This window comes from Scyliorhinus torazame, chromosome 21, assembly GCF_047496885.1.
Source record: "Scyliorhinus torazame isolate Kashiwa2021f chromosome 21, sScyTor2.1, whole genome shotgun sequence".
Taxonomy (NCBI): Eukaryota; Metazoa; Chordata; class Chondrichthyes; order Carcharhiniformes; family Scyliorhinidae; genus Scyliorhinus; species Scyliorhinus torazame.
In genome coordinates this window covers 43,791,961-43,812,006 of record NC_092727.1, presented here as the reverse complement: position 1 = coordinate 43,812,006, position 20,046 = coordinate 43,791,961, and the positions used below count along the sequence as shown (strand labels likewise).

The following is a 20,046-nucleotide window of genomic DNA, read 5'->3' as shown; positions in this document are numbered from 1 at the left end:
ATGGCCTGCACACTTTTTGCCTTGTGGGAGGCTAGTTTATCATTTTCTGCCGTTTTGTACTGGGAATAGCGATTTTTACCGTGCTCATGCACTGTGCATGTTTCAATCGCGACTGGCAGGGTCATATGCTTGATCTTTAGTAACTGCTCTCTGAGGATCAGAGTAAACTCCAAAAACGATTTGGTCTCTGTTCATGGAGTCAGTGATATCATCGAAGTTGCAGGATTGCGCTAGCAGTCTAAGGTTAGTTAAATATGAGTTGAAGGATTCGTCTTCACCTTGTAATTGTTGCTGGAATATGTAGCGCTCGAAGATTTCATTGGTGTCCACCTCACAGTGGCTGTCAAACTTGTCCAGGATGGTCTGAAACTTTGTCCGGTCCTGGTCTTCGGCGAAGTGAAAGGAGTTGAATATTTCCAAGGCGTGATCACCCGCTGTGGTGAGGAAAAGAGCAATCTTCCGTGCATCAGACACACCATTGAGGTCTGATGCTTCGACGTAAAGCTGAAATTTCTGCTTGAAAGTTCGCCAGTTGTCACTGAGATTGCCAGAGGTCCTGAGCTGGTGAGGAGCTGGAATCTTTTCCATTGTGCCGGGATACATTCGCTGGTCGTCACGGATCTTGCTGAGTTGAACTAACTAGATTGAACAGACTCCTGGTATCATGTTGTGTTATGTAATTTGGAATAACACAAGCTGTCACTTTTGAGTAAAAGATGCTCCAGACTTTGAAGTGAGTTCAATGTGTTTTATTGAACTATTAGCACAGTTCTCAATGAGTTCGACTCTCTGCTAATCTAAATGTAGTAACTCAGTCTAACTGAACCTTGCTCTAAGCCACGTGCTGGGGTGTGATGCTGAGGATACACCCTGTCTCACTCTGTAGATGTTGGTCTGTGGAAAGAGGTGGGGTGTGAGTGCCTCATCCCTTTTATAGTGAAATACCACCCCTGAGTGTCCTGACTGCTCATTGGTTGTGTCCTATTCTATGTGTTCATTAGCTGCATATTTGCATATCATGACATACACTTCGCTAGGATGAGGCCACTGTTTGCATAGACGTCCATTTCTAATTAATTAATTGGGAGGGTGGGGTGATCTTTTGTCCAGGACCTGCTGCAGGTGCAGTTTGATTGACAGGCCATTGCAGCCAATCAGGCTGCCCCATGCAAAATGCTGGTGGGGGATTGGCAAGTGCTGTGGCTGGGCGGGACCTGCCGTCAGACTGTCAGACAGGTAGGTAGGCATGTGTTTGATTGACAGGCGGCTCCCGGGGATCGAGAGACCTGCAAGTGTTTCAGGGCCAGGATAAGACAGCGCTGAATGTTGCGGATGGCTGTACACAGCCTCCGCCGGTCAGAATAGATTTACACAAGCGCATCGGTCCCTGGCCTGAAATAATTAATACAAGTCGGCTGTTTGCAAGCTTCCCAGTCCAAGAGATTACTTTCTAGGGAAACTAATCCGGGGGCTGCTGGTTTAACTGAACATTAAGCAATATGAATGCGGTGGAATTCACACTTTGGGCTTCATTGTTGGTTAACGGTAAGAATGCATTTTATTCTATTATGGGACGTGGGTGTTTTATTTATAGAAACGTGCTTTATTTGTGCTGAACGAGTTTAAATATTCTTGTGTCTATAATTTAAAGGGCTAATGCCTTTTACTTTCGGCATCTCCGTTTAAATTACAACACCGATGTAGTGTACAGAAAGCATACCCCAATTATTGCTGCAGTTAAATTTCATCTCAAAATAACTTTGGGAGAGATTTTAAAATACACCACCGGAGTACCCGAGTGTATTTGCTTACCACAAAAAAAAATCCAGCCTAGTAATCTTGAATGTTTCGGGTTGAAATGATACAATGCAGGTGGAATTGACCAGAATGGCTGACGCTTGTTTATCTGGCTGATTCCGTCCACCGTGAACAACGAGCACCTTGATCACAGACAATGTTTTTTTCGGAAGTTTTCACATTCCATCGCGCACCAAAAATTCACACCACAGTTACTTTTCTTTTACTCCCAAACCACAAGTGAGCGAGATAGTTGGTCTTGGGAAGTGACATCTCCATTGTGGGTTTTTTTTGTTGTGCGTGAAAGTCGTACCTGTCATTTATTCGAGCTATGGTTATGATTAGGAGGATGATTTTGTTTTCGAGGTACTGCGGGGTGATGAGGAATCTTAAGAAATTCGCCGTTTTCAAATGTATGCATAATGCACGTTTTTTAAACTTTAAAAAAAAAATCGAAGCACAGCTATGAACAAAAAAGGTTAGGTGAGTTACTGGGTTACGGGATAGGGTGGAGGTGTGGGCTTGAATGGGGTATTTTTTCCAGGGGCTGGTGCAGACTCGATGGGCCGAGTGGCCTCCTTCTAAACTGTAAATTCTATGAATACCCCTTTTATTAGGAACAGTTTCCCTTCCTATAGCCTTTTACTCTTATGTGCTTTGAGTCCAACCAGCTTCTGATTGCTAATGTCCCAGTGTTTGACTCCTGCTGCTGGAAAGCAGTTTGCGAGTTTGCACCATTCTAGATACAGGAGATCTGTAGTTACTGACAATAAAGGTCGCTCCTTGAATATTGAACTAGCAAGTGTATTTCATAGAATTTACAGAGCTGAAGGAGGCTATTCGGCCCATCGAGTCTGCACCGGCCCTTGGAAAGAGCACCCTACCCAAGCCCACACCTCCACCCTACCCCCGTAACCCAGTAACCCCACTTAACCTTTTTGGGCACTAAGGGAAATTTAGCATAGCCAATCCACCTAACCCGCATATCTTTGGACTGTGGGAGGAAACTGGAGCACCCGGAGGAAACCCACGCACACATGGGGAGAACGTGCAGACTCCGCACAGACAATGACCCAAGCCAGGAATTGAACCTGGGACCCTGGATCTGTGAAGCAACTGTGCTAACCACTATGCTACCCCTTGCATGGTTGCTTGCCACAGTTGTATCAGGTTTTAGAAGTTCCTTTGGGATAATTTGTAGGTCTTAATTTGTCTTGATATTTGCATAAATGTGAAGTGGTCCTTGGAAGAAGTAATGTTTTTGAGTTTATATAATGCCTTTCATGACTTTGAAGATGTCCAAAAATACTTGAAAGTGTAGTCAGAGATATGGCAGCCAATCTGTACACAGCAAGATCCCACAAACAACACCATGATAATGACCAGATAATCAGTTTTTGTGTTGGTCTATCGAGGGATAAAGATTGGCCAGGACACCAGGGCTAGTTCCCTCGCTCTTCCTTAAAAGGTCATGGAGCACCAATTCACACCCGCTTGATGGGGACGCCATGCTCTGCTTTAATGTCCGCTCCAAAAGACAGCAGTAACTTCACACTACATCGGAGTATCCGCCTTGATGTTATGCTCCAGTCTTAGATTGGGACTTAGATTGGGGTTAAGAGGCAAAGGTCCTGCCACCTGAGCCACAGCTGATGCTCCCTCAAGCACCTGCCCAGCTGTGTCAGCTTAGATTTTGTGTTGAAGACTCTGGAGTGGGATCTAAAACCTTGTGACTGAAGAGGAGGAAGCATCTCCAAATGAGCCACAGCAGTACTGTTGACTCATAAGGCCATCCAGATATTCAAGAAGCTGGTGGTTAAGAGACTAGCGAGGTTGATGGACCATAAAACTGAGGTTGGTGCTTCTAAAGGAGAGATAGGTGCATTGACTTGAATAGTACATCTGCTCCAAAATTATCCAAGCTTTGAATGCTCTGTTTGGCAGCAACATGTACTGCGCATCCATACACTTCACAAATTCAACAGTGACCCTACGCCACTCTTTTTTTTTTCACTGTCTGTTATGGCAGTATCTCCTCATCATAACTTTACTGAATCTTTTCAATGACCATGACATCACTGTAACAAGAAAAAGATCTTTGCCATCAAGAATGATATTCTCAAACAAGTAAGGTAAAAATCTAATGTTAACCGTGGCTCAAGAGGTCAGAGTGGGTTCAAGGCCCAGAGCAGAAACCTTTATTGGTATATTCAGGCTGCTGCTGCGTGACCGTTACACTGCCCGAAGGTCCGTTTTCAGGATAACATGTTATACTGAGGCGGATGAAAATATCCCATTGCATTACTTGATGAAGAGCAGTACTCCCCCAGCCCCCCTCCCCCACAAGCTCTTATGCGAACGTGCTTCACAGCCATTGAGTTTCTGATGTTGAAAAGAATTAGCAAATAACCTCTCCTAGTTCTTGTATCTGGGTGTCATTGACCTACTGTACATGTCCATTGAATATCTGGTCTCTAATAGAATGAACAAATAGCCTCTCTTTGTATTTCTTGGATCGGGGTGTCATTGACCTGCTGTACAGAGTCCAACATTGAACGAGATGTCATATGTTTTTGAGGTAATTTCATTCAGTCTGGAGAAGGATTTGCCTCCTGATTGCATGTCATGTTCCTAAGCTGCAACAAGGTGGATCCTACAGAACTTGCTTTTTATTCCATTTATTCTTTCATGAGATGTGGGTGTCACTGGCAAATGGTCATTTATTGACCATCCCTAATTGCCCTTGAACTGAGTGACTTGCTAGGCCAACCACATTGCTGTGGGTCTAAGGAAGACTGATTTCCTTCCCTGAAGGGGAGCCAGATGAGGGGTTTAATGGTTCACGGTGTAAGTTGGATGGTCACCATGTACTGAGACCGATTTTCAATTTTAGCTGCTGTAGTGGGATTTGAACCCATTACTCTGGATGCAAAAGAGAGATTGAAACATTAATACTCCCCTTACAACAACAACCTGTACTTATCTAATGCCTTTTTAACATAAATGTTCCAAAGTGCTCATCTTTGGAATGTGATCAGGTAAAAATTGACACCAAGCCCAAGGAGAAGAAATTAGGACAAGTGACCAAATGCTTCGGCAAATGATTTAGATTTTGGGCACTAAATGAGCAAAATACTGCAAAAGTCGGAATCTGAAATGTGAACTGTGGACGCTGGAAAATCTCAGCAGGTCTGGCAGCATCTGTAGGGAGAGAAAACAAAGCTAAAGTTTTGTGTCCATTTGGCTCTTCATCAGAACTAAAAATGGAGAAATGTGAGATATTAAATTGCAAACATCAAGAGGGGAATGCAAAGCAATGAAGGTGAACGTGGTCAAATGGAAATTACGGCAGAAAAGCAGTATGTCTTCAAGGAAGGCATTCTTGGAAGAGAAATGGCAGCGAATTAAACACTCATTTTAAGCAATATTAAAAGGAAAAGAAAGTGGGGGTGGCGGGATCCTGGTGCTTAGCGCCTAGATGACTGAAGGCAGTGGGGGAGCGAGAGGGGAATGCACAAGAGGCCAGATTTGGAGGAATGCAAATTCCTCAGGGGAATATTGGGCTGGAGAAGGCCACTAGATGTGAAATAATGTTTTTGGGCCTTGTTGCTTTATTTTTAAAAAAATGTAAAGTGCCCAATTTATTGTTCCAATTAAGGGGCAATTTAGCATGGCCGATCCATCTATCCTGCACATCTTTAGGTTATGGGAGTGAGACCCACAGGGATAATGTGCAAACTTGGACAGTGGGCTGGGATCGAACCCTGTTCCTCGGTGCTGTGAGGCAGCAGTGCTAACTACTGTGCCACTGTGCTGCCCCAGTTGTTGCTTTATGATGATCCTGCACCAAAATATTTTGAACTCTTGATTTCTCACCAGTTCCTCTAGCCGTAGCAATCCATTTTGTATCAACAACATTTGCCACGCTAGGAGGTGGTGCTTTTTCTCAGGCTCCAACAGGCTCTCTCTGTGGGAAGATAATCCCAAAGCTGGGACTATAAGATCAGAATGACTTAAATGTCTGTATATTCCAGAAAAGATGGAAAATAGACATGTAAATCATTCCTTTATGCTGGCCATGCAATCACTGCTTTGTCAAACTTGGATAAAGTGAATAAATGATAGTTCTTTAGCGTAATCCTCATTGCACAGAAATGACACAGACCAAAAGGAATCCTATAAAATGCCATTGCCCAGTTTACTTTATTAGGAAGATAACAACTGAAGAAAGTGAAAGATGGTCACGTTGGCACCCCATTAGTTTCAGCCCTGCTGATGTGCTCTATTTCTATTCACACTTGAAAAATCTGATCTGTTGTACCTTTTTTTAAAGAGGCATGGCCTTAAGGGGGAGGTGGGTGGAATTATCTTTTCATTAGTTTGGCGATGCATATGATGGATCACAGCAAGTGTATGACATCACTGGAATGAACAGCATACTTGGGTTTTTTGTGAGGCTATTTTGTTTCGATGTCGGGGATGCATGACTGAGCATTTACGTAAGATATATTCATATTGACGACAATTTAAATTAGAGTTCTCCTCCTTTTGATGGCAATGCACGATCGCTTTCTGATGCTGTTGATAACAATTATTCCCATTTTCTTTGTACCTCCTCACCCCATACACATGGACAAATAATATTTTTGGAGACAACTGTTTTTGGTGCAGCAAGAACAGTCCAATAGAAATACGGCATGATTAGGAGAAAGAATGCTTGCAGACGTTCCCCTCATTTCCAAACTAATTGCAGTACCAACCCCCCCCCCCCCCCCCATGCAGTACAACACAGGAACTTAACTTGGGGATTTTCTCTCTGCGCTTCTTCTGCATTACAATACCGAGAGCATTGCTTCAAATATTTCCAGCCATCACCTTATTCTTTATTTCCAACCTGAAAAAAAGAATAATAAAAACAGGAGAAAAATATTTCTGTTTCACTCACCCTGATTTGGACTCTGGGATACTGAGTTGGATGCACACAATGTAAACCAGGCCCTAAAATCCTACTTCCAGATCTCTGAGAATGGAGTTATGTTAACTAGGAGCTCCTACCAGAGAACTCTAGGTGCACCCTCAAGATGTCACCCCATTAGTTAGAATTGGAAATTGTGAGGAACATGTCCAGCACTTCCTGATATCCTAGGACTCTTGCCTGGTGTATACATTCAGGAAATTAAAATCTGCTTTAATCATTTGGTAGGGCAGAACTTGGGGGTGTGGTGTTCTTTGTGTTGCTTATTTAGGATGGTAGGTGTAGTGTGCCACAAAGACCACAATATAGCTTTTACTTAAAGCTATGATTTTGTTTACACTACAAAATTGGGTTTCAACACTTAGTCCTTTTAGAATAAAGAATTGATCAATAACATCTAACTATATTCACCTACTGCTAATCTTATTACTGGTATAAACTATAATCTAACCTTCTCACACTAACTGTTCTTATGACTTCTCTAGCTGTGTCCTGCATACACTCTTCCCCTAAGGTCTAGCATCACTGCTTTATATAGTAGTATCGCCAGCTCCCTCTAGTGGCTATTCATGGTACTACATTTACCCTTGTAATGCTGATTGTTATGATAATACCAATGGGGGGGGGGGGGGGGGGGGGAGGAGAGAGAAAGAAACCTTCTGTCAAAGCTTTTTGTCTTGCACTCATCAGGGCAATTGTCCTGAGGAATGAACCAGCAAATGGCTTTCACTCATTATGTTTTGCTGAACAAGTACTCTGTATGCTCATAGAATCATAGAATTTGCAGTGCAGAAGGTGGCGATTCTGCACTGGCCCTTGGAAAAAGGGTCCTACAGCCCATGTCTCCATCCTATCCCTGTAACCCAGTAACCCCACCTAACCTTTGGACACTAAAGGGGTAATTCAGCACTGCCACTCCACCTAACTCCTCCATTTTTGGACTGTGGGAGGAAACTGGAGCATGCGGAGGAAACCCATGCAGACACGGGGAGAAAGTGCAAACTCCACAGACATTCACCCGAGCCAGAATTGAACCCGGCTCTAGGGAGCTGTGAGGTAGCAGTGCTAACGACTGAGTCACTGTGCTGCTCATTGTTTTATGTCCTTTGTCTGAAAAGAACAAGGCCCTATATATTATGTAGCTTCCAGTACAATCATGCGCCACATTGTGAGCCTGACTAACAATCTTAACTTGGTTGTCAGAATAATTCTTGAGTCCAATCGTGGAATTGCATCTAATATTGGACTGTTTTGAGTTTTGTACACATGGGCTAGTTGGATACAGTCTGTAACTCGTCCATTACGAACTGCAGAAGGGACATGCTGTTTGATATGAACCGCCAGTTCTTGGTACGTACAGGTACATACCTAGCATCACACTGGCACTGAAATTCACATCACTTAAGTGTGATAAACGTCTTTTTGTCAGTCAAACTCTCAGTGGTGCATTTGCCTGTACTGGAAGCTACGAACTTCTAAATAATGTTTGGCAGTTAACAGTCAATCACCATTAACTGGTGTATTCTCCATGGCAAAGCCTCTACCAGTCAGTCTCATACAGTATAAATTTGTTGTTTTCCCTTGCATAGGCATTCTTACAATTGTCCTGATGAGTGCAAGATGAAAAGCTTTGGCAAAGTACCTTTTTTTCCCAGCAATATTCCAATCTGATTTTGAAAATACAATTCTCTTTCTCCCCTTCCAACTACCTTGATGATGCAAAAGCATTGACTGCTGCGATTCTTGCTGACTTTTCATCATCCAAATGATGGTCAGGATTTTCAACTTTTTCTCAATGACTCATCCGTCTGCTTCCAGGTCAGGCTCCATTTTAGGGATTTGAGCATGTAATCTTGAGATGGCATTCCAGTGCAGTAGTTGACATTGGGATGGCTGAGATGCTCTCTCAGGTGATTGTAAAACAAAATGCCATAATCCAAAGAGGGGCAGGGGTCTTTTAATATCTTGATCAATGTTTGTCCTGCGCTCAACACCACTAAAACAGGCCATCTGTCCAGTCAATTGCCATTTGAAGACCTTGTGGTACTCATTCTCTTCCTTCCATCACACTTTAAAAAGTATTTCAATGGCTTTGAAGTGCTTCGGATATCCTGAGGTCATGAACGGTGCTCTCAGTGCCAGGTATTTGTTTTATTTGAATATTTTGATCTTATTTCTCTCTCCTTTTTATAATTGAAGTATTGAATAATTCAGCACAGGATGGTTTGTACTAGGTCTTTGGAGCTGTCCAACTAGTTCCACTTGCTGCTCTTTCCCCATTGCCCTGGAAATTCATCCTTAACATGTGTATGTATCCAATTCCCTTTTGAAAGTGACTAATGAACCTGCTTTTACCATCCTTTCGAGCATTGCAACAGACCACAACCGGCTGTGTAAATCAGCTGAAATCAACCCTTTTGCTCTGGAGTGCGGCATGGTGGCACTACTGCCTCAGCGCCAGGGACCAGGGTTCAAATCCAACCTTTGGATAACTATCTGGTTTCACATTCTTGGTGTCTGCGTGATTTTCAGGTAAGGTCGATTGGCAATGCTAAACTGCCCCTTGGTGTCCAGAGGTTAGGTGGGGCTGCGGGGGAGTGGGAGTAGGTAGGATGCTCGAGGGCTAGTACCGACTCGATGGGCCGAATTACATTCTGCACTGTAGGGTTTCTATGATACTATCAATTTGAGTGCCTTTTTATCAAATCCCCTCTTAACCATCTCGAGCCTCTCCGTGTAACTGAATTCCCTCATTCTTGATGCCCTGAAATCTCTTCAGCACCACGCCACATCCTTACTGTGTAGTACGCAGAATTGAACATAATACTCCAGCTGAGACCTAACCATGTTTTCTGAAGATATCTCGCAAACCTTTTTTTGTATTCCATTCCTCTATTAATAAAACTATGGATTCCAGTTGCCTTTTTAACAACCTTCTCAGCTTGTGTTACCACCTTCAAATCTCATCGGTCTTTCTGTTCCTGCACCCTCCTTCATTTATTAATAACCACCCCCCTTTCTTCCTAGAAAATATCACTTTATTTACACTTCTCTGCATTAAATTTCAACTGTCATATGTCATTACCAGTCTGCTTATATCCTTGTGAAGTCCGTTAATATCCTTCAAATTGTGCGGTAGTGGTAATCCTGTCATCTGCAAACTTTGACATTACCTGTGTGTATACCTAAATCCATTGATATACATTCAAGAGGTGTGGTCCCAATACTGATGTTCTTGGGAACAACACTGTACACCTGCCTCCAGTCTGAATAGCAAATATTCGGCCTCACTCTCGGCCAATTTTATATTCGCTCTGCCACTGTCCCAGTAATCCTAGAGATTCTATGTCAAACAAGTCTGTTAGGTGGTAGATTTTCAAAAGTCCTTGTCCACAACCACATTACCCTCACCAACCCCATCAACCACCATTTATAAATTCATACTGATGTTTATTTTCAGATGGCAATTAATTTTGTTCCAGATTATTGTCTCCAAAATGTTTTGCCCTAAATGGGCATTACGCTGCCTGGGGTGTGGTAGCTGGTTTTACCCCTCTCTCCTGTTTGTTTTTCTAACATGAGTGTGGCATTTGAAATTCTCCAGTCCTCTGGAATATTGTGACCAGTCATTCTGCAATTCCAACCTTCACTTCCCTCCGTTATTTAGGATTAATTCTTTCTGGACCAATTGGCTTTACTAATATGAGGCCTACCAAAATTTTTGTGCCCCCCACCCTGTTGGTTGTAGCATCTGCTTCTCTAGTGAAGACCGATGGTACTTATTCAGTACATCAACCATACCCTCTGCCTTCACTGGTAGATCTAATTTTATTGGTCCTTAATCATTCCCATTCTTCCATTGAGGTTTTCCTATATTTGTGTATACCTGCTGGAGTTGTTGTCGGTGCTGTTAGACTATTTCTCATGAAAAATCCTCGTGCTCCTCAACCAGTGTAATAAGCCTCTGGGATGGCTGGAGTGAGGGACAGCTTGGCTTGTGCATGTCTACAGCGCATACTTGTGACAGATTATGGAAAGTTTCGGCTTGACACTGGTATGTTTGCTTATTGTACGGACGTGATCTGTGTTACTGTTGAGAAACTTACCCACTGTTTTTCTCACGACCCCAGGGCAAGGAGGCAGCATTTTACTCAAGAGAAAGGAAGCAAAAAGTAATGTTACTAAGCATTAAAGTGACACTCGAAGGAGTGCCTGCCCCCTCCATTAACCCTCCAAGGACTAGAGTTTGCATCACAAACCCAGCAGAGATAGTGCAATGTTGCTGCAATTTAAGAGCTTGCCAAAAGTTTGGGATTATTGTGAGATTTAGAAAAATTGCAGAATAGTCAGAATAACCAATGAAACAGAAATACTCTAGCAATGTTTATGCTAATAAAATAATAATTTATTGTACACTTTGAATTTAGAGACTTTTTTTTAATAGAGTACTTATTTTCCCCTTCTTTCCTCACCTGAGGAAGGAGCAGCGCTCCGAAAGCTAGTGACATCGAAACAAACCTGTTGGACTTTAACCTGGTGTTGTAAGACTTCGTACTCAGTTCAAAGACACTGAGACCAATACCAGCACCTTTTTGTGTAGAGCATAGTTTGAACCTGAGCCCTTCCTGGATTATAATCTGCCAAAAGTAATTCCTGTTCTACTCTGGGAAATGTGCCAGAGCAGTGCTTTGAGGTGATACAATAGCCATTTTTTTTCCTGCATTGCAAAAAGAAACAGAGACTCCAGTCAGTCAAAATAGACTGGAAAAGTCAACACACATCCTGAACAGAAGCACAAAGCCTCTGGTCCCAGTAGCACTCGCCAAAGCCATCACACAAGCTAGAAGGAAACTTGATTCCCTTCTCTTGATTCTCTCTTCTGCCTAATATACAAACCTGAATCTAAATGATCAACCCGACATTTAGTCAACTTTACATTTTGTCACTTTGTCACAGGAAACAAAAGCAGTTAAGCCTAACTTTGCCCAGTTCTAGAGGTTTTTAACAGGTAACAGACATGTGGTATTGGGCTACCATTTCAGTAACATATGAAAACACCAAGACCTGGCAAAGCTTGGGACTGTGAACTGGGAGAACAACTCTGTAAAGTACCAGCCTGACTGCTAGAAATTTAGTGTAAACCGGCCCCTAACATACTTAATTGACATGGACACAGCTCAGTGACCCGGAGGATCCCACATCACAACTGTTTTTCAACGAAGAAGTACTTCAAAGAAACACTTGCATTTATATTGTGCCTTTCACAGTCTGTGGAGGTTTGGAAGCTAATGAAGTAAGTGTTACCACTGCTGTAATGTAGAGGAGGCTTTCGATACTTATTTAAAAGCTATGGGATTCAGGTACACTAACACAAAAGCCAAATATTACAGATGCTGGCAATCTGAAGTAAAAACTGAAAACGTTACAAATACTCAGCGGGTCAGGGGAGGGCAAGAGTTAGTGTTTCGGGTCGATGATTCCTCGTCAGAACTGAGGGGGGCGGGGGGGAGTCACTTATTTGAGAAAAAGGGAATGAGGAGGAAGGGGTTAGCACCAGGTACCCGGGTTCAATTCCGGGCTTGGGTGACTGTGTGGAGTTTCCCCATGGCTGTGTGGGTTTCCTCCAGAGTGCTCCGGATTCCTTCCACAGTCCAAACATAATAATAATAATCTTTATTGTCACAAGTAGGTTTACATTAACACTGCAATGAAGTTACTGTGAAAAGCAGGTTGGGTGGTGTTATGGGGTTTCGGGGATAGGGTGGGGGCAGTGGGCCTAGGTGGGGTGCTCCGTCAGAGGGTTGGTGCAGACCTGATGGGCCGAATGACCTCCTTCTGCACTGAGGGGTTCTATAGTTATAAAAAAGGAAGATCATGGGCGTCATTCTCCGCTGGCGGGAGTCTCCGTTCTGCCGGCACCGGGGGGTTTCCCGACGGCGTGGGGCTGCCCCACAATGGGAAACCCCATTGACCGGCCGGTGTTACGGAGACTCCCGCCGGCCGGTCAGCGCAGAAATGTGGCGGGGTGGGTAGGAGAATTTCGCCCCTGGTCTGTGATGAATTGGAAGACAGGAGAGATTAAATTTAAATCCCTGTGGTTTAAAAAAAACGCAGAAAGGAATGGTATTGGGTATGGTAAAGAAACTAAGGGTTAGATTTTTCTTGGCCGTGCCCGCCGGAAGATTGCCATGGACAGGAGTGGGACCATTGACCTGGGGCGGGAGCTTCCGGTTGCTGGGCGGGCGAGGCTGAACCATCCTGCCCAAAAGCTATCCCAAGTGAGAGGTGACTCATTCAGATGGCTGCTATGCAGTTAATGTGAAGGAATACATAAAATATAAGGGGGTAAAACAAACCAATAAAACAAGAAACAAAATAGAGGCAGTAGAGGTTATGATCTGAAATTGAGTTCAGAAGGCGGTAAGAGCGCTGAGTCAAAGATTAGATGTGGTCCATGAGTTTGTGTTGATCTTTATTGGAACACTGCAGCAGGCTAAGGGCAGAAAGGAGTGAGTGGAAGTGAGGTGGAAATTGAAATGGCAAGCGACAAGATGCTCAGGGTCTTGCTTGCAAACTGAACAAAAGTCTTACACAAAGTAGTGATCCAGTCTGCGTTTGGTCTCCCGTGTTGAGATCCGATTATAAGCAGCAAGTGCAGTATACTCTGGAAGTAGTGTTTGGGGCCTTGAATAGTAAGAAAGAAGAGGCAAAAAAGACAGGAATTGCATCTCTTTGACTTGCATGGAAAGGTGCCACAGGAAAGCAAGGGAATGTTTGGGATGACTGAAGCCTGGACCTTGGTGGGAATGGTTCTTTCAAAGGCCAGATCTGTTTGGAGGTGACAGCAGGGTGGCACAGTGGTTAGCACTGTTGCTTCACAGCGCTAGGGTCCCAGGATCGATTCCCGCTTGGGTCATTGTCTGTGCGGAGTCTGCACGATCTCTCCGTGTCTGCGTGGGTTTCCTGGTGCTCCGATTTCCTCCCACAAGTCCTGAAAAATGTGCTTGTTAGGTGAATTACACATTCTGAATTCTCCCTCTGTGTACCCAAACAGGCACCGGAGTGTGGCGACGAGGGGCTTTTCACAGTAACTTCATTGCAGTGTTAATGTAACTTCATTGCAGTGTTAATGTAAGCCTACGTGTGACAATACTGACTATTATTATCATTGGCACAGGATGACCTGTTTAATATGGAAGCTGGTGCTGTGGAAGTTGAGGGCAAGGGGGACCCTGTCATGATTCTGGGAGGGAGGGGAAGGAATGAGAGCAGAAGTGCAGGAAGTCGGTGGTACACAATTGGAGGCCCCTGTCGGGCATACTGGGTGAGAATCTTTGAAAAAAAAGACAGACATATCGGATGCACTTGCATGGGAGGTAGCATCATCTGAACAGATGCAAGAACTGGAAGAATAGAGTCTTTATAAATATGGCGGAACTGTACTCCATGGCATCCCTGGGAGACCATGGGTTTTGATAAATATACTGATACATTGAGGAACGGAATTGGAGATGGACCAAGTGACTGGGTAGAAAGGTAGAAAATGGAAACAAAGCCCATGAAATCTTTCAGTTCATGGCCTGAGCAGGAAGTGGCACCCATACAGTCATCAATGTATTGGAAAAAAGGGTGGATGGGGCATAAGTATGACTAGAATGAGCAATGTTTCCACATCTCCCACAAAAAGGAAGGCATAGTTTAGGTCTCGTGGGTAACCATAGCAACACCTTTTGTATTTTGAGGAAGTGAGTGAGATAGAAAGAAAAGTCATTCATACATCAGCTAGACGGAGGAGGGTGATGGTGGGTGGGGACTAGTTGGGCCTCTGTTCCAGGAAGAAGCAGAGAGCCCTCGGACCATTCTGGTGGGGGATGGAGATGTAGCTTGGTCTCAATATCTTATGGTGAAGAGAGATGTTTATGGCCAGGAAAGTGTTGAATTGGCATCAGAAGTGTCACATAATGTACTTAAGAAGAAATTGGACAACTTAAAATCTGTGTTGATGGCCTATGCCCTGACTGACGATGTCAGTTGTCTGGTATTGTTCTCCTCTGTCCCCCATAACCGATTAGGAATTTGGGGGCTGATTCAGATACCTGCCCTTGCCGTTTATGCCATTGGTTAACGAAAATCTGACACGTCCCGTTTTTCAAATTAACAATCTATTTAGCATCAATTTTGGGGGAAAAAAAAATTTTGTTCATGGGATGTCGGCATCGCTGACGGGGCCTGCATTTATTGCTCTGATTGCTGTGAACTGAGGGCAGTTGAGAGTAAACCGCATCGCTGTGGGTTTGGAGTCACATATAGGCCAGATCAGGTAAGGATAGCCGACCTCCTTCCCGAAAAGACATTAGTGAACAGATGGGTTTTTACAACGATTGACAATGGTTTCATGGTCACCATTAGACCTCTAGTTCCCAGATTTCTATTGAGTTCAAATTTCAACAACGTGGTGGGGTTCGTACACGCCCTGGATTACAAATCCAGTGACAATACCACTGTGCCTCTGCAATTTGCAGAAGAGTTCCAAACGTCGACCACCCTTCGCATGAATATTTTGTCATCTTCTTTTGTGGGATGTTTGTGTCACAGGCAATGCCAGCATTTGTTGCCCATCCCTAATTGCCCTTGAACTGAACTGAGGGTGGTTAAGAGTCAATCAAGTTCAGCGCCACGGTGGCACAGTGGTTATCACTGCTGCCTCACAGAGCTGAGTACACATAGAACATAGAACTATACAGCACAGTACAGGCCCTTCGACCCACGATGTTGTGCCGAACTAGTCTGAAACTAAGATCGAATCAACCTACTCCCAATCATTCTAGTGCACTCCATATGCCTATCCAATAATCGCTTGAAAGTTCCTAAAGTGCCCGAATCCACTACCATAGCTGGGAGTGCGTTCCACACCTCAACCACTCTCTGAGTAAAGAACCTCCCCTGACATCCCTCATATATCTTGCACCATGAACGTTATAGTAACAGCTACAACCACCCGAGGAAAAAGTCACTGAACGTCCACTCTATCTATCCCTCTCATCATCTTATACACCTCAATTAAGTCACCTCTCATCCTCCTTCACTCCAATGAGAAAAGCCCTAGCTCCCTAAACCTTTCCTCATAAGTCCTACCCTCCAATCCAGGCAGCATCCTGGTAAATCTCCTTTGCAACCTTTCCAATGCTTCCACATCCTTCCTGTAATGAGGTGACCAGAACTGCACACAATAGTCCAAATGTGGTCAAACCAGTTGCAGCATAACCTCACGGCTCTTAAACTCAATCCCCCTGTTGTCACGCGAGAGTGCTGCTGTTCTGTATGCCATGAAAAGACCATCTCTAAATCATTTAGTGAATTCAGAATTATAAATGTTTTCAGTAATGACTTTAACCTGATGTGCTTCTGTTATTAAGTCGTATGTTAGATCCCAGCCCCGGGTCACTGTCCGTGTGGAGTTTGCACATTCTCCCCGTGTCTGCGTGGGTCTCACGCCCACAACCCAAACATATGCAGGGTACGTGGACTGGCCACGCAAAATTGCCTCTTAATTGGAATTTTCTTTTTAAGTTGCTGTGTGTCTGGAGTCAGATGTACGTCAGACTGGATCGAAGTGGAAGATTTCCTTCCCTAAAAGACATTCCAGATGGGCTTTTACAACAATCAATGATAGTTGTCGTAGTCATCATTACTGAGATAAGCTTTCAATTCCAGATTGATTAATTGAATTTAAATTCCACCAGCTGCTATAGGGAGATTTGAACCTATGACCCCAGAACAGTAGCCTGGGCCTCTAGATTTACCAGTCAAGATATTCTGTCTATGCCATCACTTTTTAGTGTTTCCTAATTCCACTTCTGAACGGTCTGGCTTGTAAGGGTCCAACCTTTTTGTTCCCTTATTTCCCTTTTCTTTTATTTTTGCTGTTATTATTTTGATCCATGGATGATTATTGAACATCTCCTTTTGCGGCTGGAAGCCTGTCTTTTGAATTCAGGCATGAAGAATCCAGAAGGCTGTGCTGGTTGAAACAGAAGCTGCAGACTGGCCGACATCAGTGACAAAGATGGGTTGGGACTTGGTTTGATTGATTGATCAGCAGCAATGAATTGGCCCAAAGGGCTGTGCTCTGCCCAGTAACAGGTGGTGATTGGATCTGATTTCACTGGATTGCTTTTCAGAGTCATGGTTTGAGGTTGGTTTCAGTTTTGATTCTGGTAGCACAGTGAAAAGATTTAGCTAACTCTTTCCAGAAAGATCCAACTAACTCTCTAGAAGGCTACTGTGAGGGCTGACTCTATCTCTCTCCAGTAATCGTTGGGACAAACTGAAAGCACAGTTTGATAAGAACTAATGTGCCTCTCCAGGAAAGGTTGTGAGTACTGATTTTTTAAACTATAGAGTACCTGAATGATTGAATCTACAAAGAAGATCATTACAGATTGAAAATCAAAGGCTTTAATCTGCTAGCTTGCTGTGAAGAGAAGTGTGCTGAAGCCATCATCTGGAACATAGATTCTTTCATGTGTATGCGTGATCATGTTTACCTTGTGGGGAGTGTTATAAGAATTATTGGTTAATTCACTTTGTTCTAGGGCGGCACGATGGTGCAATGGTTAGCACTGCTGCCTCATGGCCCCAAGGACCCAAGTTTGATCCTGGGTCATTGACCGTGTGGAGTTTGCACATTCTCCCTTTGTCTGATTGGGTCTTCGCACTGCCTCCCCCCCCCCCCCCCCTCCCCACCCACAAAAGATGTGCTGGGAAGGTGGATTGGCCTCACAAAATTGCCCCTTAATTGGGGGAAAAAAATGAATCGGGTACTTTAAATTAAGAAAAATAATATTTCACATGTGTTCTGACTCCCCAACCTTTAGACTGTGCACTTTAGTCCCAGGGTCTCCAATTACTGTGAAATATTTCTCTCAGTTTTCCCTATTTAATACCTTGGAAACATTGATCAAATCACCCCTGAACATCTGAAAAACAGAAAATGTTGGATCGAGTCAGCGGGTCTGGCAGCATCTGTGGAGCGAGAAACATAGTTAACATTTCGAGTCTGTGTGTCCCTTCTAAAGAAGCATTAACTGTTTCTTTGGTGCTGCCAGACCTGTGTATATCCAGCATTTTCTGGGTTTTGTTTTCACCCTCTAACATAATTTTGCTCAATCTCTCCTCCTACCTTGATGCCCAGGGATCAATCTGGTAAATCTGAGCTTCACTCCCTCCAAGACCATTGTGGTTTCCCTGTGGTACCATGCCAAAGGCTGCTCGCAGTTCTCCAGGTATACTAGCTAGCTGGATGGACTCTCGGCATGGATGCTATGGGTGTATTTTGCTCTTTGGCCTTTATGCCTTGGAATGACTGATGCCACATACTCCACCGACAGATCTAATCTCATCATATCATGAGCACCTCCCCCAGTGGACTTCAGTCTGAATGTGAGCCAGATATTTGGAAGATGGCGATGTCCTGATCGTAAACAATGGAGCAGCTGCGTATGCTTCTTCTCAACCATACATGGCCCTTTACTGTTGTAGGTGAAGGTTAAGCACAGCAGCTTTTGATGGCCGTAACATGACAACCAACAATGTGACCTCATCAAGTAAATGGGATCATGGTGACTCCTTTTAACTCGCAAGCCATTTACTCTTTACAATGTCAGGAAGTTTAGATCTTTTCTTAGGAACTATCCCAGACAGTTGGAGCCTGACTAATGAGTGGGGGGAAGTTTAAGTTCAGACAGTTCCGTTCCAAAAATGACAATCTGTAACATAATCAGAACAGTCATATTACCAGTGATTGCACACCGAGAAACAATAGGCATTCAACTCCCGTTACATGGTATGTGCTCTGTTTAGACGAGTCGTTGTAGCAGGATTGGGCTATATATAGCCTGGCACCTCACAATTTGACTCTCAACCAACTATGTCCTACTGATCCATGTGTTCCCTGTGGCCTGGTTTGTTATGAATGAATTTTGTGGGTTAGGAAAGCCTCTCTTTGTTGGCACTGCTTCCGAAACCAGGATTAGTTTGGATGCTGGTTTAGCTCTCTGGGCTCGACAGCTGATTTGTGATGCAGAACAAGGTTAGCAGCGTGGGTTCAATTCCCGTACCAGCTGAGAATTCTGAATTCTCCCTCTGTGTACCCGAACAGGCGCCGGAATGTGGCAACTAGGGGCTTTTCACAGTAACTTCATTGCAGTGATAATGTAAGCCTACTTGTGACAATAAAGATTATGTATTTATTTATTTAGTTAGTTCGAAACAACAACTTACGATGGATCCGTATAGTGCCAACATGGATTTTCCACCTTATATCTATTCCCTTCAGGCTCTAAAGTACATAGTCCACAGGGAAAATTCTACCGTATGAAGTCAAAGGGTGGAATTTTTCTTTCTGGACACTGAAGCGTGGTGGTGGGTGTCATTTCCCCTGACTGCTGGGATGGGTAATCACGTACAATCTTTTGCTTTTTGTGCCATTAGTTATGTATGTGAGAGGAGTTCATCAAATGGGCGGGCACGAAGTCCCCTGTCTGTCACTAACTCACGGGGTCAACGGTGCTGGTGCCATTTTTTAAAGGGCACCTGGGCATTCACTCACTCATTGCAGACCAGGAGATCCACAGAGTACTTGTGACCAAAACTTGTCTTGGAGAAGGAGCAACTGCACCCGGGATAAGGGTGATTTGGCCCTGTCCTTTGCTCACCTCTAGGCAAGAGCACAGGTCACAGTGCATCCATGGTCGGGCCAATGCTCTATGTTACAGTGGTCCATGGTCCAAGTGCCTGTTGACCTTAAGAGGCCATACCACCACTTGTTGCTCAAGCTTTTGCTCCCCCTGGCCTTGTGTCAACTGGCGATGGGGTCTCCATCACCTTATCTGGCGTCTCAATCGCCTTATCTGTTGAGAACCATTACCAAGGCAGCGTTGCCTGCGGCCAGCATCACGAATGCCTCTGGGGGTGAGTGAACAAAATGAAGTGATTGATTAATTTATTGCGCAAGTCTCACATTTACCTCCATTTCAAAGCCAGCAGACACGGTTGCTCAGTGGTTAGCACTGTTGCCTCACAGCTCCAGGGGCCCGGGTTTAATTCCTGCCTTGGGTGACTGTCTGTCTGTGTGGAGTTTACACTTTCTCCCTGTGCCTGCATGGGTTTCCTCCAGTGCCCCAGGGTTTTCTCCCACAGTCCAAAGATATGTAGGTTAGGTGGATTGGCCCTGCTAAATTGCCCCCTAGTGTCCAAAAGATTAGGTGGGGTTA

At 44.1% G+C, this 20,046-nt stretch overlaps 1 protein-coding gene across 1 annotated transcript in view; it reads left to right on the top strand.

Moving 5' to 3' along the window:
- Nucleotides 1–1,312: 1,312 nt before the first annotated feature.
- Nucleotides 1,313–20,046, top strand: part of esama (endothelial cell adhesion molecule a) — a 169,737-nt gene continuing 151,003 nt past the window's right edge. The window contains exon 1 of the mRNA XM_072486714.1: nucleotides 1,313–1,545. Within this exon, the coding sequence (XP_072342815.1) occupies nucleotides 1,500–1,545 (46 nt within the window). The 5' untranslated portion in view covers nucleotides 1,313–1,499. The remainder of the gene's footprint in view (nucleotides 1,546–20,046) is intronic.